Source organism: Capra hircus, chromosome 26 (assembly GCF_001704415.2).
Source record: "Capra hircus breed San Clemente chromosome 26, ASM170441v1, whole genome shotgun sequence".
Taxonomy (NCBI): Eukaryota; Metazoa; Chordata; class Mammalia; order Artiodactyla; family Bovidae; genus Capra; species Capra hircus.
In genome coordinates, this window is record NC_030833.1 from 6374712 (window position 1) to 6395018 (window position 20307).

General features: G+C 46.8%; 1 protein-coding gene across 2 annotated transcripts in view; it reads left to right on the top strand.

Annotated features, from left to right (window-relative positions):
* The window catches only part of ADAM12 (ADAM metallopeptidase domain 12), a 394156-nt gene that overhangs the window by 233034 nt on the left and 140815 nt on the right, over window positions 1–20307 (top strand). For both annotated transcript variants that reach the window (XR_001917324.1, XM_018041560.1), the window contains exon 4: window positions 16415–16493. Coding sequence is in view for 1 of the 2 variants with exons in the window: in XM_018041560.1 (XP_017897049.1) it covers window positions 16415–16493 (79 nt within the window). In the remaining variant the exon portion in view is untranslated. The remainder of the gene's footprint in view (window positions 1–16414; window positions 16494–20307) is intronic.

Here is a 20307-nt window from a genome sequence, read left to right on the forward strand (position 1 = left end):
TGGGCTATTTTCTTCCCCCAGACACATGGAAAGCTTTCAGCTTTTAATGAAGAACTCCTTTCTGGAGAATGTTTTTAGAATATGAGTTTAGTAGCACACATGATGTAATCCCAATTCCCATCTTTGCGTGCAAGATGGTTCTGTGAAAATGAAACCATAAATCCCATCTGAATTCTAGTTGCTGGGTTCTTTAGAGGAAGTATTCTTCTGTTTTCCTTTTTTTTTTTTTTTTAAGAAACCACAGTTCTTTGTCATCTGAGAAACAGATCCATGGCTGAGAAGCCAGAAATATTGGAAGCATGTTTGTCTTTTTTTTTTTCTGGCCAAAGTTTGTCCAGAGGAATGAAGTAATGTTGTGGGCTGGGCACATGGAGAAGGTGTCCGTTTTTGCCCTGTACCCAGGACATCTGGGAGACTTCACAATGGAGAACTTAGGTCTAGAAGGGAAAGGCTCTCACTGGTTGCTGAGTGCTGTAAGATTCGTCATTGCCGCGATGCTAGCAGCGTTTTTTTCTTTAATGCACTCCAAGTAAGGTATACATCCCCAGATAGCTGGTGAGCTCTACAGATTTCGTAAGTGTAATGAATTACTGCTTCAATCCAATCCAACCCAATTCATCACCCAGGTCATGGTTTTTAACCAGTTTCATAATCTGAGACTAGTTCCATGGTGGCTCAGATGGTAAAGAATTTGCCTGCAATGCAGGAGACCCAGGTTTGATCCCTGGGTTGGGAAAATTCCTGGAAAAGGGAATGGCAACCCACTCCAATATTCTTGCCTGCAGAATCCCATGGACAGAGGAGCCTGGCATGCTATACATAGTCCTTGGGGTTGAAAACAGTCAGATATAACTGAGCTACTAACAGTTTACCCACTAAAGTTCTCTGTTTTTCCTGACCCAGGGTGATATCTTGTCATGTATTTCATTATTTAATGAGATCAGCAAGGTCATTCATATCACTCTTAAGAATAATGAAAGCAACATTGTGTATCCCCAACCACCATTCTAACTAAACCACTTAAGTACTTGCAGGAGGTTAGCTCTAAGTATTAATATTAGCCAAATTCTTCTGTAACCCAGGGAACTACAATTGAATAAGAAATTAAACTCCGTGAGAAGTGTCCATTTACCCTATCAGGGCGCACACGGAGAAAGCGAAGAGTTCAGACACCCAGCTGTGGGGATGTCGATGGATGAGGCCTTTCCCCTGGAGAGAAATCCATCAGTGGCCGTCGTCACCGGTGTCTGTTCTTTGGCCCTTCTTCTCTGAAAGTTTCACAGCATCAGGTCTAAATGCAAAATCCTTCCAGACACACACACAAAAAGAGAAAGAAGCCCAGCTGCTGATCAGGTAGTAAATCATCCAAGCATTTAGAATAGTTACTGGGAAACAGAAATATTTACGTTGGGTTTTACAATACTTTTGTTGTGGCTTCTTTTTCTTTCTTTCTTCTCCTTTTTTTTTTAAAAAAAAGGGGGAGACAGAAGAATATTTCCTATAAAGAATGGAGCAACTAGAATTCAGATGTGGTTTATGATTTTGTTTTCCACTTTGCGTTTTACAGCCCTTCATTGTCCTAAGGATGTGTATCTGTTAAACAGCTCTTTCGTGGACATCGGTGCCCTCTCTGTGTTGGCAGAAATCTGGGGCTCTTTCCGGCCCAGGGCAAGAAGGAGGGTGCTCTTGATGGCTAGGGCTCCACAGACCCAGGTTCGCTCCCTGAGGCCCTTTTTAAGAAAAGAGAAAGACACCCATTTCCAAACCCAACCACATCACTTGTTAGAAGCATCAGCAAGAGGGTCTGAACAGTTCTGTGGCGGATTCGGGGAGCTCTGAAAGTGAGGGTCCTTTTCCTGTCCTGGGCCACTCCTGGCAACCCTCCCTTGGTGCTGATGGTATGGAAATCTGCAGAGGAGAGCTCTCTTTGAGCAAGCAGAAGGAACACATTGGATCGAACACACACTCTGTGAGTTTGGTTCAGTGCAGGTCAGTGTTGAAGTGAGCCCAGCTGGCTGCTCAGCAGGTCTGCCTGGGAGCTGGCGGGCTGGCTTCCGCCAGAACATCCCGAGGCCAAGAACATCCCCTCTTTTGCCCCAGAGCACCAATTAATAAAGTTCCTCCTTGAGCGATGTGGGTGAGGAAAACAGGCTGAACGGCATCCAGATTTCTGTAGAGCAGGTTCCCAGGTCATCAGACCTGCAGCCTGACTGGACTTCAGCAAAGTAACTCCTGCAGCCCCTCAAGTATTGGCTGCTCTGGGGGTCCAGGCAGACTGGTCGTCTTGCTTCTCGGGTTTAAAGTTGTATGCCCATCGATTTAAGGGGGTTTTCATTGGTGGTTCTGAATAATCTGACTAGACTTTTTTAAAAGCTGGAAATTGAGAAAATGCTCTTTGGAAAAAAATAAATTAAGTATTTTCTTTGTTCCACAGTGTGAAGCAAAGGCCAGATCTGTGCTAGGTGGCAGGACGTTGAAGGGTCAAAGTATCTTTCATCAGTGAGATTGTGTGTGTGTGTGTGTGTGTGTGTGTGTGTGTGTGTGTGTGTGTGTGTGTGTGTGTTGGGTGGTGGTAGTAGTGGTCTTTGGTTCTTGGTTTTTGAAGCAGGAAGAAACACTTTCTCATACCCCAAAGAGCAGCAGTTCAGTAATGACTCAATAGTGTTTCTGAGTGCCTCCAATGTATTTTTCTCATTCTTGATATTTACTTTCCTTCCAAAAGTGCCTTATTGAGCACCTACTGGGAAGCCTAGTGTGCTGCAGGCCACAGGGTCACAGGGAGTCAGACACGACTGAGCAACTGAACAACAATAACTGGGTTCCAAGCCCAAATCCAGGGCTGAGGATACAGAGGGGATCAGACAGATTGAGTGTTGCTGCATAAGTCGCTCAGTCATGTCTGACTCTTTGCAACCCCATGGACTGTAGCTCACCAGACTCCTCTTTCCGTGGAGTTTTCCAGCCAAGAATACTGGATTGTGTTGCCATTTCCTTCTCCAGGGGATCTTCCCGACCCCAGGATCGAACTCAGGTCTCCTGCATTGCAGGCGGGTTCTTTACCATCTGAGCCAAGATGAATGAGGCCCCTTCCCTAATGGGGGATACATGTCTCAACAGCTCACAGAGCAAATAAGCAATAAATGTGATGAGCACAGAATCAGAGTGAGATCCTGCCTGGGGGTGGGGGGGTGGGGGAACAGAGGAGACCAGATATAGGAAGGGTCAGGCCGGGAACCCTGCTCCAGAAAGCGCTGCTTAGGGTGAGGGCTACTAGTTGCTGGCCCAGCAGAGAAAGAGGGAAGAAAGTTCCAGACCAAGGTAAGAAGGAAAGAAGTGAAGTGAGCTGGACCTGGAGGGGTGAGGGGATGCGGGGGCCAGCCCACGCTATGGAAGTGGAAATTGATTCTGGGTTCTGGAAGAAGCAGCGTGTGTGGTTTTAAATGACAGAGTGATGTGGTCTGATTTTTTTGTTTTCAAAAACCTGACACTCGGGCTCACTTTGGCCAATACTGGATGGGAGCGGGGTAGGAGCAAAAACAGGAGGCTGGCATCCAGGCCTTCCCAGAAGGGCAGGTGAGGGAGATGGTGATGGACCAGGAAGATGGGAGGTAAGGTGGATGGAAGCCGACAGGTTTAATAAAAACAATTGCTCATGTTCTTTGAGAACATGTTTATAAGTGTTTAATGTATATTATCTTCACAGAAACCCTATGAGAAGATCCTATTATCCCTGTTTTATTTATTTTTTTGGCCACATTGCACAGCATGCAAGATCTTAGTTCCCCAACCAGGGGTCAAACCTGTCCCTTCTGCAGTGGAAGCACAGAGTCTTAACCACTGGAGCACCAGTGCGTCCCTCTTCCCTTTTTAGGTGAGGAAATGGCAGGAAACAGCAGTACAACCAGGTCAAACTTGCTGTTCAAGGTCACCAGAGAAAAAAATGGTGGAGTCATATTTGCTCTCAACCACTATGGTAATCCTGCTATCAAAGATGTATTTTGAAGGTAGATTTGTCTACCGTCAATTTTTTTTAATTACTTGAAAATATATCAGCCTAAGTTTGTCCTAAGATATTGACTGAAAGCCTTTTGGGAGCAGGAACTGGCCCAGAGGCTGGAGCCTCAAAAGTGATTAAGGAAGACCCCACGCCAACCCTTTAGTACTGACCCCAGCAGGGGACTCTTCTCTCAGCTTCACCCTTCTTGTGCCCACCATTCAGTTATTCAATTGGGTAAAAGCATTCCTTCAAATGACCAACCAAGAATTTTGCTGGAGGAGAGGGCAGCCTTTATGTCCACGTACAAGTGATGGCCCTGGGCTGGGCGTAAGGTATGTTAGCATCTAACAACCTCAGTCTCTTGCCGCTAGTAGCTCTGTGACCCTGGACAAATGTCTGAACGAACACCTCTGAGCCTCAGTTTCTACGTCTATGAAGTGGCCAGAATGCCGACCTCGCGCTGTTCTTGTGAACGTTTATGAAGTACCGGTTGTGACAATGTCTCTGCGCACTGTAGACCATATGGGAGTTGGCGAGTAGCAGCTCATAAATGCCACCTTCGTTTAGGGAAAGAGGGGCAGTTAGGAAATGAGTAAAGTTGACTTGGCTTCTGGGGTCAAACCTACTTGATTATTTTCAAGTGATAGCACCAGTAATCAACATAAATGGGTTCGATTCTCCATTCACCTGTGCTACTGAACTCTCCATCCACCTCTCTATGGAATAGTGTCAACCTTCACTACACCAGTACACATAAGTCACCACACTTAGGTGACGATTGTTCCTCAGGCTAGAGGTGAACAGAACCCTGATTCAGATCATTCCTAAGTGCTCCTTGCCATTCCAAAGCCATGGCAATAAATGGGAAATGGAAAGACCACCCGATCCAAACTATAATTTCTCTCTAATTGTTTTCAAAGTCAAGCATTGGCACATTAAATATAGTGCCCATTTAAGAGGAGATGAGCAGAAAGGGCAAATGTAAGATGGGGGAAGAGGAGAAATTGTATTAAGTGTAGGGAAGAGCTTGGATGGTGAAGTTAGACTACCTCCATGGTAGTAACTTAGCCACCATGGATAAGTCACTTAAGCTCTCTGAGCCTAGGTTCCTCATCTCAAAACAGACACCTACTGACTATAGCTGTTGTCAAAGTTAAATAAAACAATTCCTATAAAGGACTTTTGCTTCATAAGCGTTCAATCAAATACAAGCTTCTGCTGCTGCCGTTACAGCCAACTGGTATTTTTCAAAAGGAAGAAGCAAATTCTTAAGCTTAAAAGGAACAGCTGTTTTACCTATGTTGGCAGTGATGTTGAAGAGTGAAATGGAAGCTATAGAATCTACTCTCACAGTCCTTTCTGAGAAAAGTGAATGTGGGCTTTATTTACCTGTGAAAATAATAGTTTACTTAATTTTCAACTTCTCCTGTTTTATAGCCCTATAGTTCTAAAAAGTGTGTTAATTAAGCTCGACAAATATCATACTATGCAGACAGGCTTATCACATCAAGAACAGCCTAAAACGGAATTCCCTGGTGGTCCAGTAGTTAGGGCTCAGCACTTTCACTGCCATGGGCCCAGGTTCAGTCCTTGGTCAAGGAACTAATATCTCGCAAGCTAGATGGTGTAGCAAAAAAAAAAAAAAAAAGGAACAGTTGTAAGCCCACAGTCCAAAGACTTCTGAGCTGCAGGTGGTCGTTTAAAAGAGGGGAAAGCAGCCCTAGAAGCTTTAGGCCCATGTAAAATGCCAGCTGTGGAGTTGTAACAACAGGAACCCACCATTTTTCACCTGCTTTCATGTTCCAGCTGGAAAACGCAGTTGGCAAATCAGTCCTGCTGTTCTTAAAGAGATTTCTACTGAGTCTACAACTGTCCACAGTGGCTCATGTGATTTGTTCACTTCATAAGTGGAGAGGGTCTTCTGAGTAGTCGTAAATATCGCAGACGGCAACATGAATACTTCAGCATCAGTGCCGCAGGACTGGATCCGAAATTCTGTGTACTTGTGACTTAAAATGCGATGCAGTATAGTATGAAATTATTTTGCAGAAAGCCTAATTGTCCCCTACAGTTTCTAAAATGCTGTATCAACAGTTTTATTTACTATCGTTTGTGAAAGTAAATGAGAGAGAGCAGGAGAGAGGAAACTTCTTTTTTAATTCCAGGGGAAAAAAATTGTTCTCATCATTTTGAGTCTCTTAGCAAATGAAAAATAACAAAAGAAAACCTTATATAAATGCTTCACTGTTCATACAGATGTACCGTTCTAAATCGTTAGGATCCCAAATGCCAAAATTATAACCAAAAATAATTTGACGTTTATAGCTAAATTGAATTGAGTGCTAAGTGAAACAGGATAAGCCCCATTTAGCACTGTGGAAAACATGATTTCAGAAAAAGAGAGAATATAATTTGCTGCTGCTTGTTTTTCAGGCTGTCAGAATTATGTCTTCCTGGCAAGGCAGTGTTGGCCAGTGGTTAGGGTGAGGGTGGCTGTGGAGCCAAACAGAGTCAAGTTCAGTCTCTACAGGCATTGCTGTGTGGCTTTGGACAAGTCGTTATGCTCTGCGAGTGTTTTCCTCTTCCTTGTTAGGCAGTTGATAGTGGTCCCTATACCACCAGGCCTCTGCCAAGAAAAGTAAGAAAGTACGCTTGACAAGCAGGTGGTCTGCCACCTGATACACTGTGAGCCTACAAACAGCAGCATTAGGAGGGAGATGTACACGCTGATGAAGATAACAGGACATGGATAATGGTGGTGGTGGTACCTTGCTTCAGCCCTAAATCGTGAAGCCAGAGCATGCGTTATTTAACTCTTCCCATAAGGAAAACAAAAATCATAAATATGTACAAAGATTACGTTCCGAAAGAAATTCAGGCAAAGCTCAGGTGTGGTAAATACCAGGTCTCTGATTCTTTCCCTTAGTTTCAGTTTCCTCCTATTATTTCTTAGCTCAATGAGCTATCTTTATAGAGAATTGCTCAGTGGTCTGATCTTGCCATAAAATCATCCAGAGGGGACTTCTGTGGCGGTCCAGTGGTTAAGGCTTCAGGCTGCCAATGCAAGGGGCACAGGTTCAATCCCTACTCAGGGAACTAAGATCCCACATGCCAAAGGATTTTTTTTTTAAGTTGTTTTAAAAATCGTCCCTAAGATCTAATGACATCAGCTTTGAGCCCCATGATTCCAGCCCATCTAGACAGACTGTTCACTAAAAACCAGAGCAAGTTCTTCCAGGGTGCAGAAGAATCCAGAATCCTATCTGAATACATACTGGCTTTTTTCCTCAATCTTTTCTCTGTATTTACTTTAGCTCTGGTTGAGGAATAGGTAATTTTTCAATAAAAGATATTCTTTTTAGTAACTCAGAAAACCCTGATCATGAGTTTCAATTATGATTTTTATTGTACGATGCATTTTGTTAATGCTCCAAGCCATGTGAAAGTCTTTGGAGCTGTATTTCCAAATTCTCATAAAAGAAAACCATTACCCAAATTTATATATGAATGATTTTGTAATTTGTGGAATAGTAACTTGCAGTGGCGTAAATCTTCAGGAGAAAACTGGACTGGATCCTTTGAATACCAAATGGGTTTCACTAGGAAGATCACCGAAGCCTCCAGTGTTTGTGTGATTTCCTTGCAGAGAGTGACTGAAGTGCCTTCTGGAGTTCATTGACAAACAAGCGCTGTCTTATGATGCTTTGGCTTGAATATGCTGCATAGAATAATTAAACCCACACACCATTCGCATCATCTTCAAAGAAATAACAGGAAAAAGATGACATCTCATCAATGAGATTTTCATATTCAGAGTAATTGATGCCAATTTCTAACCTCTCCTTTCCCTGTTTCTGTCATTTAAGCAGTTCTAACATTGGTGTCAAGTTGTCAGATGGATCTGGATGGCCTGACAGCGTTTGGAACACTTAAAATAACAAGGAAGGGAATGTGATCGTTCCCACCCCGCAGGCCCCCTCCATGGTCCGTGATAACATTTTTGAACCAAAAAAAGAAGTAAGAAATAAAAAGGAAAGACATTTATTTTATTCTTTTACTGATCTAATTAGTTTGACTACATTCTATCCAAACTGGGTTGCTTTTCTGTGATCAGTTCAGTTCAGTCGCTCAGTCATGTCCTACTCTTTGCAAACCCGTGGACTGCAGCACACAAGGCCTCCCTGTCCATCACCAACTCCCAGAGTTCACCCAAACTCATGGCCATTGAGTCGGTGATGCCATCCAGCCATCTCACCCTCTCTCATCCCCTTCTCCTCCTGCCTTCAGTCTTGCCCAGCATCAGGGTCTTTTCCAATGAGTCAGCTCTTCGCGTATTTTCTGTGATAGTGATTCTGTTTGTGCCCTCTAAACCCACTCCCATATTCTTAAAAATTCTGGGATTCTGGGAAATCCCATGGGCAGAGGAGTCTGGCAGGCTACAGTCCATGGGGTCCCAAGAGTCGGACGTGTCTTAGCGACTAAAGAGAGAGATTTATTGACTAAGCTTTTGCATTATATTGGACTTCCCTGGTGGTTCAGTGGTAAAGAACCCACCTGCCAATGCAGGAGACATGGGTTCAATCCCTGGATTGGGAAGATCCCCTGGAGGAGGAAATGGCAACCCACTCCAGTATTCTTGCCTGGGAAATCTCATGGACAGAGGAGCCTGGCGGGTTACAGTCCATGGGGTCGCAAAAGAATTGGACACGACTTAAATAACTAAACAACAACAACAACAAGAGCTAAACAACAACTAAAAAGCAACTAAACGAAAACAACAGGGCATTACGCTAGGCTTAGGAATGTAGCTTTTGTCCCTTAACTCAGTATGGGAGAAGACAAGTCAACAGGAAACAGAATAGAACAGGGAAATTCCTGCAGCATTATGTTGGCAGAACGCAAGGGAGGGGTTAACTCACTCCAAACGGGGGGCTACAGAAAGAGCCCCCATCACAGAGGGAAAAGTGAGCAGGTGTTTCTTCCTGCTTTCCTATGCTTTGGGGAATAAACTATGTCATTTTGGGTGAAATCCATCTCATTTAAACGACGTAGCTAAATTATATAATGGTCAATTTAGAGTAGAATCATTTCCAATATTGATTCCCCCCAAAAAGCAATTTGGGAGTAATGGTTTTTATTTCAATACAGAAATCATTTCAGAAATACAACAAATTTTAAAAGGAGGTATGTATAAAATCATACTGTATGTATCTACATCATAATGTTTTACTGTGAATACTAAATGATCGTTTTTCAGCCCTATCCACCACCAAAGACTCTGACATCAGAAAACACTGTACTCAGCTGGAAAGGGCGAGATTTTACTTGTCCTCATATAAAGCAAGCGTGTGCTGCCTGAGGGTCTGCCTCTCCATCTTCACTCCAAGCCACTTCCTGCACCTGAGGCTCTCAGAGTCAGCTGCTAACTGGAAGATAGAGGGGACTGACCTCAGGCCCCTTACACTCATCACAGGCTCAAGGCTGAATTCATCCTCTCCTTTTCCTCCCTCAGGATTCACCCATCTCAGCTGACAACTGAGGTTCCTATTTCTGCCTGTCTCCTGAATTTCCCACCCCAAAGGCTCCTGTCCTGGTCTGGCCCCTCTTTGCTCAGAGATTCCCTCCAGCCTCTTAGTTACCTTTCCTGTGCCTAGTGGTCTCTTCCCCCTCAGAGTTTTACTTAAATGACTATCAGAGTGGCCTTTAGCTCCAAAGCTTGTATCTGCTCAGATCTCTGCCTTGTTTAATGGTTCCTTAGTGCATAGTGGGGGGCTTCCCAGTGGCGCTAGTGGTGAAGAACCTGCCTGCCAATGCAAGAGACGTAAGAGATGCGGGTTCAATCCCTGGGTCGGGAAGAGCCCCTGGAGGAGGGCATGGCAACCCACTCCAGTGTCCTTGCCTGGAGAATCCCATGGACAGAGGAGCCTGGCGGGCCACAGTCCACGGGGACGCAGAGTCAGACGTGACTGAAGTGACTTTGCACATATGCGTGCTTTGCATGGCATGACGTCAGTGACGCTTGTTCCCAACCTGCTGATCTGAACAATAGCACATCTCCTTACCTCACTCTGCACCTCAACAACTTGGGATTCCATTGAGTCTTACCCCCTGCGCCCGGCCCCCACTGGCCTGCTGTTTCCCTACCCTCCAGGCCTCCCTGTCTTTGAGGGTGCAGTAACTTTATCGGGGATATTCTCTTTTCATCCTTCCCACCTCACTAACCCCTCTCAACCTGACTCCTTCTTCACCATCTCCCACGACTCACTTGGGTACCACCTTGCCCTGGGTTGGAAGCCTTTCCTTGAATTCCCACAATGCTTTGGGTGTATCTCTATCATGGGGCTCTGACCACTCTTTGGGTCTGTCCTCCACCCGATGGTGAGCTCTTGGGGTCTTATGCCCCATGTCCAGCACAATAAATGTTGGTTAAACGAGAGAATATTGGGATGCCACTTGTAACAACAAAACAAATGGGAAACAGCAAAATCAACTCCTGGCATTTATTTTCCGGTGTCCAGAGGAACAGAATGCCTCGTTAGATCAGCTAATCTAATAGGCAGAGAAAAAGAACGTTCTCATGAAATTATGCATTCACCTTCTGTCTCCATTTGCTGACATCCAGAATCCATCTAATTGGATTTTCTCCTTGGGGAAATCTAAGGGAAATGGGCGCGTTGCTGTCACATCTCCGATATGGCCATTGTCCATGCACTCTTCTTGGCTTTCTCCAGGGACACTGGACTTTAAATTAGACATGCGTCTCAGGAAGCTTCACCTGAGTGATTACCCAGTTTCTTCGTGGCTCCTTGGTAGGTCACAGTGCCTAAGAGGGATGAGAGTCAGGTGTTGCTGGGGTTGGGAGGGGGTGTCATGTCTGACATTTGGCAACCCCATGGACTATAGCCCACCAGGCTCCTCTCCAGGGAATTTTCCAGGCAAGAATACTGGAGTGGGTTGCCATGCCCTCCTCCAGGGCATCTTTGCAACCCAGGAATCGAACCCACATCTCTTATGTCTCTTGCATTAGTAGGCAGATTCTTTACCACTAGGGCCACCTGGGAAGGGACAACCTTAGACAGAAAGAGAATGTGCCTTCAGCGTTCCCCTCAGATCCAGTCATCCACACATCTGTCCCCGCTTCCATCCATCCCTTATTCTGCTCAGCGTGTATTCAGCCAACACTTGGCACAGCATGTACAACAGGTGCTCGGCAATTATCTCTTGACCATCTGGGGAAGGCAGTGCCACACAGAGGTTAAAAGAGCAGGTTCTGAAGCAAAAGCATCTGGATGCTGCCCTGTGCAGCGTGACCTTGGGCAGGTCAGCTAACCTCCCTGTCTCTTGGCATCCTTGTTTAAATTGGGATAAAAATAGTACCTAGGGGCTTCCCTGGTGGTTCAGATGGTAAAGTGTCTGCCTGTAATGCGGGAGACCTAGGTTTGATCCCTGGGTTGGGAAGATCCTCTGGAGATGGAAATGGCAACCCACTCCAGTACTCTTGCCTGGAAAATTCCATGGATGGAGGAGTCTGGTAGGCTACAGTCCATGGGGTTGCAAAGAGTCGGACATGACTGAGCAACTTCACTGGTTCACATAATGGGCTTAGCACAGTGCCTGGGCTGGGGGTGGGGCCACAAAGAGCAAAGAGCCTTCTGGTGGCTTAAATTCTTGAGGGAATGTAGGCAAATGAATAAACAGATGAATCAACAAGATAGGAAAGTGAAGGAGTTCTGTGATGTAGGGAATATGGGTGGTGGAGCCTACTCTAGATAAGATGATCTGGAAAGGGCCCTCTGCAAAGATGGTTAAACTCATACCTGCAGGACAGAAAGCAGCCGGCCCCGTAAAGAGCCAGGTGGAGAATGTTCCAGGTGCATGGCAGAGAAAACGCAAGGGCCCTACGTAGAAGAGGGTATGGAATGTTCTAGAAAGAGGCAGAAGGCATGCTGCCTGGGGGAGAATGAGCCACAGGGAAGACAAGCATGATGCACTGGGAAGGTGAGGTTGTGAGTGGCTGGGAGGCCGTGGAAAGCATCCCTGGGATTGCACCCCAGGCAGGCGGGGAGCCGCTCAAGGGTTCCCCACAGGGCAGTGGTGTGATCCCCCCAAGTGGGACCAGGACCGTGTCACTGCCCTGGGCACCTCACAACCTGGCGGCTTTTGGCTGGACTGTCTGGCACTGAGACAATATCAGAGCAGAGAGGGGTGGGTTCTGATACACGATGTGTGGGCCACGGACTCCCAGTTCCCGGGCCCAGAGGATAAGCCTCAGCCTCGGCAGCCAGGCCATCTGGCTTCTCTCCCGTCTCACGTCCTTGTCCCTTATGGGAAACTGAGGCTGGAGAAAGCTCTGGGTTTTCTGAGCTTTCCACCCCCAGGTTGCTGCAGGAGAGTCCAAGCCTCTATTCTCCCCGGGCTGCTCCAGGGAAGACACGATATTCACAGTGGTGTCGGTGTGTCTGAGCTGCAAGCCCATGTTCCCCTTGCAGACTCTACTCAAAAAGGGGTATGTCCCTCAGTGTCTTAGCTATAGGGGGACATGCTCAGACTATCCCCATTTCCCCTTCTGTCAATATAAGGAGACACAGGAGAGAACTTAGGAACCTGCTAGACTCAAAATGTGATGGTTCTTGTGTTTCTGTTTAAGTGGCATTTGGATACAATGAAAAAATAGTGAGTCTTTGGGCAGAAATACCCATGCATCTTTGTATTACGGGACTAAGTCACATTTTAAAACCTCATCATTCACTTTATTGTTGTTAAAGCCCCACGTTCTTCTTATCCACCAGTTTGCGGACTGCCGTTGACCCAAAACTCATTTTCTCCAACCCCCAGTTTTCTAGACAGATTTTCTGTATTTCTTACCCATGAAGGGAACGATCTCCTTGGACATCCATCTTTCAGTTGGAAAGCCTTGAAATTCTCTCTTTGCTCTACAAATTCCTCCTCTCTGTGTTACTCTTCTTAGCATTAGAAAGTGAAGTCACTCAGTCATGTCCAACTCTTTGCAACCCCATGGACTGTAGCCTACCAGGCTCCTCCATCCATGAGATATTCCAGGCAAGAATACTGGAGTGGGTTGCCATTGCCTTCTCCAGGAGTTCTTAGCATTAGGTATTCATATACCTTGATTTGTCCAAAAGGTGGTGGTGATGGTTTAGCTGCTCAGTCGTGTCCAATCTTTGCAACTCCAGGCTCCTCTGTCCATGGGATTTCCCAGGCAAGAATACTGGAGTGGGTTGCCATTGCCTTCTCCAGGGGATCTTCCAGACACAGGGGTCGAACCTGCATCTCCTGGATCTCAGTGGATTCTTAACCACTGGGCCACCTGGGAAGCCCTTGTCCAAAAAGAGGCCATCCCGTGCTGTTAGAAACAGAGTTACTCGATTATGAATGAAGACGCATACTGCGAAATGATTATTGAATAGTGAAGCATATAAGTCATAACAATAGAGTTTCCAGTATATTCAATTTTTCTTTTTCTCCTTCCTCTGCTGTCTTGAAGCTAACCAAGCCCCCTCCATCACCAAGACCTCTAGGCTGTTACAGGTCCCATCTCGCACAGGCGAAGGCTCTGTCCTTGCTGACACCTGTGCTCTAGGCACCGGCCACCTGCCCCTCTCTGCCCACGTTTCTGCATCCTGTCCCCTTAGATCATCCGTCTTCTCTCTGGTTCCCTTTAGAACTACCCCCAGGAAAGTTTCTGTGACCTCCCCTGTCACCGTCCCCTCGGCCCACACACACCCCCCCAACCCCCAGCTGCCCCGTCAAGGTCACCAACCTCCCACCCATCCCTGGAACTCTGGCCACATGAAGGAAGACCACCAGCTCCTTCTCCAGACTCCCTACACCTCCCCCGCCCCTCTCCTTCCTCTGCTCCTGACCCTCCAGGCAGGGCTGCAGGCAGCGAGCCCACCATGGGGATCCTGTGACAGCTCAGAGGAGGATGCTGAGAAGATGCAGATTTGAGACCAGAAGCCAGAAGGGAGGTTAGGCTCCTCCACCGAGGCTGATCTCCTCCTGAGCAAAGGGACGAGTAAGGGTGCGGAGCGCGCACGAGCTTTGTCAGTGAGTGTGAGAAATGGTCGGCATTTTTTATTCCTAGCCCGTTCTTCTCAAAGGCTTACTGTTAAGCAGAGCACATCTCTGACCCACTGTGAAGGTCCAGCTGATTTAAACCAGGCATGTCCCAAAGAGATTGAAACCTGCATAAAAGTGGGAGAGGATTCTTAATTCTGGACTTGCCTGGAGAGAGTCTGAAGAGATCTCACTTTGTAAGAGGACCCTCTCTCTCATCTGTTACATTTGCCGCATTGCAGCTTTGATTTCTCCCATATTGATCAGGCCAGGCTTCTCTGGTGGCTCAGGGGAAAGAATCCACCTGCCAATGCAGGAGACACGGGTTCAATCTCTGGGTCGGGAAGATCGCCTGGAGAAGGAAATGACAACCCTCCCCGTATTCTTGCCCGGAGAATCCTGTGGACAGAGGAGTCTTGTGGGCTACAGTCCATGGGGTCACAAAAGAGTCAGATAGGAGTTAGCTACTAAACAACAACAACAATATTGATCAGGACTTTGGTTGTAAAGCCCAACCGGAACCAGCTGAAGCAAAAGACAGGGGTTGATTGAGGAGAAGGAGAAGCCAAGTGGACCCCTGAGGCACTTGGAAAACTACCCTTTTTGTCCCGTGTCAGAGCTGGTGACGGCTGGGTGTTCCTGGGGCTGTGTCCTCCTGCACCCAGGGCGCAGGCTAGAGGAAGCCTTGAGTGCATTTGTGTGGAGCTCTGAGAGCAAAGAGGAAAGTCTTCTTCTCCAGATTCCCCAGCTCCAGGCAGGCCGCAGACAAGACTAGAGATGGGTTCGCTTGGGTCCCAGGTTCATCATGGGGCTGGAGGTGGAGTGACCCCGGAAGAACTGAGCTGTGTGACATGCATTCCCTGGACAGGGGGGTCAGACAGCATCATCACTGTGTCCTCAGCTCCTGCAGAGTCCAGTGTTTAAAACACTCTCCATTCATGAGAAGGCAAAAGGTGAAGGGGGCGACAGAGGATGAGATGGTTGCCTGGCATCACCGACTCAATGGACATGAGTTTGAGCAAGCTCCGGGAGACAGTGAAGGACAGGGAAGCCTCAGTTCAGTTCAGTTGCTCAGTCGTGTCCGACTCTTTGCAACCCCATGGACTGTAGGCTTCCCTGTCCATCACCAACTGCAATTAGAGTTGGACATGACATGACAACCTCACAACAGCAACTCATTACTGTCCAGACTGATAAAATGCAGAGGTGTGTAGAGCTTTGCCCTGCCTCCCGCCAACCTGACTACCCAGATTCCAGACCCTTGGGTCTCCTGGCCTTGCCGTCCTCTGCCTGGAACCCCCTCCTCCCAGCCCAGTTTTGCCTGCAGACTCCTCCTCTGCTCTCTGTAAAGCCTTCTCTTTTCCTTCCGCTCCACCTTCTGTGTGCCTGTTCAGCCAGGAAGACTCTGTTTCTGCCTCTGTGACAGCCCTCCCTGCCCTGTACGGTGCTCTGTCCGTCACCTCACAGGGAAGTGTGCCCAGCACATAGTAGGTGCACTGGAAATACTTGTTGCGGTGATGTTGAGAAGGACAGAATGCACATATGACAGAGGAAAGCACAGAATAGCTTGAAACCTAAGCAAACTCAGGCTTTGCTGCCATCAGTGAGGGTCTAGTAGATCGCAGGCCATTTTCATTAGAGGTTTTTGCCCCTCTACCAATTCATCTTAGAAATTCAGTATTTCAGTTTGACCAAGGTCATTCCCCTCCCCCCCCACCCCCCGCCTACAGCACTCTAACACTTCATCATGGTTTGAAACACTTCTTTGACATTTTAATATTGACAGCTGGCTCCCTCACCTGTGGGAGAATTAGCGGGCCAATATTGTGGATCCAAAATTATGTTTCTGGTGGGGAGCTTAGCTGCTAATTCTAGATAGCAGGGCCATGTGACTTCAGAAGGGTGGGCCCCTTCTGAGTTTCTGCCAGCTATAATGAATACTGCTGTATGTTATATGTGTAAGTTATTAAGAGAGTAAATCCTAAGAATGTTCATCACACAAAAAAAATCTACATGTACTGTTCATAAAAGAGTGTCGCAATTGTGAGTGCACTTGTGCGCGCGTGCACGCGTGTACACACACCTGCCGTTGTTGGAGGACTGAGATGGGAAGGGTGAGGAGGGCACCACGTGTACCATAGGGGCTGCTGTTCAGAGCGCATGCTGAGTCTCCCGGCTCTCCTCTGGATAACCTGAATAGGTTGAAGGCCCGAGGGAGCCTCATGGGGTCATCGGTACAGTGAGGAGGGAGTCGGACCCTTGCCGCCATCCAGCCTAGATACGAGCAACATGTGAATGCGAATCTACACTCACGTTTATGTGGTTTTTATTTTTCCACAGAGGTCTCATCGCCAGCAGTTTCACGGAAACCCACTATCTACAGGGTGGCACAGACATCTCTCTCACCCGAAATTACACAGTAAGTCCTGCTTGGACCGCCATGATACTGTGCAATCAGATCTGTGCTTAAACTCCATAGCTGTTTTATCCTCAGCGAGTCACATGCCCAGATCCTTCCATTAGACCCCGGAAGAGCTTGGGCATCGCTTACTGCTTGGCCATTCCATTGTAACTCCAGAAAAACTTGACTTTGGCCAGGTATGTGCCAGGGCAGTCCTTGAAGGTACGGTTCTGTTGCAGACTGACATTGAATCCACCTGCTAATAACAATGGGATGCTGAGCCAGGCAAATCCTTCCCGGAAACCGAGCCCAAATGAGAGTTGATTCAGAAAGCTGTCATCCCTGGGCTGAACTTGGCAGTGTTAAACTTGCAAGACCCTTAAAGACATTCAAAGGAAAACTGACTCTGCTTAACCTGCCATAAAGGTAGCCACAATATCACTATGATACTGTGTCTTGGTTGTTACTGGTATGCGACATTTATCAGCTCTTGGCTTTTCTGATATCTGAAGTTTTCTGTGTAACTTAGGGTTAATTTTGCTTATTCCTGTAATAAACGTCTATTGTGCTCAGCCCCAGGTGTGAATGTGGGCATTGAAGAGAGTTGTTGCCTCTGAAGACTGATGGTTACGTGTTTAAAGAGCTGTGGGTGTTTGTTTTATAAAGAGTAATTTTAGTACTTCCTGGGTGGCTCAGGCCCGGGTGCTCACTGGAAGGACTGGTGTTGAAGCCGAAACTCCAATGTTTTGGCCACCTGATGCAAAGAGCTGACTCATTGGAAAAGACTCTGATGCTGGGAAAGATTGAGGGCAGGAGGAGAAGGGGACGACAGAGGATGAGATGGCTGGATGGCATTACCAACTCGATGGACATGGCTCTGGGTGAATTCCGGGAGTCGGTGATAGACAGAGAGGCCTGGCGTGCTTCAGTCCATGGGGTCACAAAGATCGGACACGACTGAGCGACTGAACTGAACTGAACTGAACTGGTGGCTCAGATGGTAAAGAATCTGCCTGCAATGCAGGAGACGTGGGTCTATCCCTGAGTTGAGATGATCCCCTGGAGGAGAACATGGCAACCGGCTCCAGTATTCTTGCCTGGAGAATTCCACAGACAGAGGAACCTGGCGGGCTGCAGTCCATAGGGTCACAGAGTCGGACACGACTGAGTGATACATACACACACAAAAAAAAACCTGAAAGGCTCTCTATCGTAGGCAGCAAATTCTCTCTTCTCCGCATTATGCCAATACTTTTCTTTATCACGTGTTTGGCACTTCCAAACTGTTACCTTCAGATTTCCAGGAGCATACAGAGTGAACTGATGCCCAAAGAAAGCACCTGAAAATCTTGGGTTAAAAACAAAGCATGTAGGAATTTTTATTCATGCCTAAGCAAGCTTGAGAGAGTCAGATAAATCTCTGGGAATGAGGGGAGTTTGGGGGAAATTGGATACAGGTGTATGTATGGTTAAATCCCTTTGCTGTCCATCTGAAACTATCACAACATTGTTAACAGCTATACTAGAGTGAAAAATAAAAAGTTAAGAAAAAAATAAAACAAATAAACAAAGCAAGGATGTAAGCTCAGAGCACTGGGCTGGTGAACTGAGGACATGGGACCCCAGTGGGCTATTCAGGACTTAGAAAGGAGACCCAATGCTTCAGTGCTTGGGGTTGGGAAAAGAGGGGTGGGCATCTGCAATCAAAAGTGAAGGTGTCAGTCCCTCAGTCGTGTCTAGCTCTTTGTGACCCCATGGACTGTAGCCCACCGGGCTTCTCTGCCCATGGCTCTTTTCCAGGCAAGAACACTGGAGGGAGTTGCCATTTCCTCCTCCATGGAATCTTCCCGACCCAGGGATCAGACCCGCGTCTCCTCTGTCTCCTGCATTGCAAGTGGATTCTTTAGCCACTGAGTCATCTGAGAAGCATTGAGAATCCCACAAAAGTTAGGCCCCCAGAGAAGTGCTTCCTCTGTAAAAAACAAACGAAAAAAGGACAAGGAAAACCCCAGTCCAGAGAAGGGGGAACAGAGAGAACTGTCTCCAGGTGTCCTGGAGTGAACAACGATTTCACAAAAAATAAAGAAAGTGAAAGCCCAGCTGGCTTCATAAAGTGTACATTTGAAACAGGGTGGACTGGTGCCCAAATTCTAAAACCAGCGTAGAGATGGGACTCCCATTCAGTGTATTGACCTCAAAAGTGGTCCCAGGCCAGCTGTGGTGCATCCCCTGGGGCCAAGCTGAAGCCAGCTGAGAATCGTTCTCTAGGGATATTTCTGTGACCAGCCTAGACAGCATATTAAAAAGCAGAGACATTACTTTGCAGACAAAGGCCCATCTAGTCAAAGCTATGGGTTTTTCCAGTAGTCATGTATGGATGTGAGAGTTGAACTATAAAGAAAGCTGAGCACCAAAGAATTGATGCTTTTGAATTGTGGTGTTGGGGAAGACTCTTGAGAGTCCCTTGGACTGCAAGGAGATCCAACCAGTCAATCCTCAAGGAAATCAGTCCTGAATATTCACTGGAAGGACTGATACTAAAGTTGAAATTCCAGTACTTTGGCCACCTGACTCGAAGAACTGACTCATTGAACAAGACCCTGATGCTGGGAAAGATTGAAGGCGGGAGAAGAAGGGGATGACAGGATGGGATGGTTGGATGGCATCACCGACTCAATGGACATGAGTTTGAGCAGACTCCAGGAGATGGTGAAGGACAGGGAGGCCTCACGTGCTGTAGTCCATGGGGTCATAAAGAGTTGGACACAACTGAGCGACTGAACTGAACCAAGGGGTATTTCTACAGCCAAATTACATAAGGTTCCCATGTCAAAAACAAAAAGGAAGAAGAATATCATTAAAGATAACCCAAAGTCAAAGTTACGGAACACACAATTAGCAAAAAAATTAGTAAGTGACAAGGGAAAGTAGAGAATTAACACCTCCAGGAATGCAAGACAATGGAAAGTTGGAGAAAAGTCTGAGATATTTTAAAGAGAGCAGAACCTAGGTCCAATAAAAATTCCAGAGTGAAAACACAAGGTGGGGGCGGGGGGGAGAACACTAAAGATGCCCCAGCAGTGCCCTCCCTCCTGCTGAAGACGGGTAATTGGTTTCTCAGTGGCATCCTGAAGGAGCAGCTGTTGGATTTAGAAGGCAGAGGGCGCAGTGAATACAGGTGTGCCCCTGTTGAGTTTGTGGTGGGACAGTCAAGTGAAGGTGTTCAGTGGGGAGACAGGTGTATGAGCCTGAAATCCAAGACAAGGGTGGGGACCACAAAAGAGGAGGGCTCATCTCGGATATAAGTAATTGCTGGTGCCCTGACTTCCCCTGGGAGGGGCAAATGGCAACCCACGCTGGTATTCTTGCCTGGAAAATCCCAGGGACAGAGGACCATTGTGGCTACGGTCCATGGGGTCACAAAGAGCTAAGCAATGGAGCATACACAGGCGTGCATTCACCTGACTTTCTTTCTCTTTCTCTCTTTTCGTCTCCTAAGACAATGTCATTTAAAATATGCTTTTAGAGTTAACATGACGGCTTTCCTTACAGAGTAAATTGTTGTTCCAATTAGAAGCAGAAAGAAAGAGATTCTAGAAATACTTAACAATAGGCTGGAATCCTCCAAATCTCGCTGGTAGATGATGGTGGAAGTGCTGGTCGAATACAGACCATCCTCCGGCTGTAAGATCTGCTTCCAAGGTAATTTCCATAGTTTCTTGTTATATATCTCCAGCTCCCTGACTCATTCCCTATTCTCAGGCATTTTTGGTCTTTTTATCTCTTTTTGGGAAAAATGTGATAAGAGAGAAGAAGAAATAGGGGACTTGAT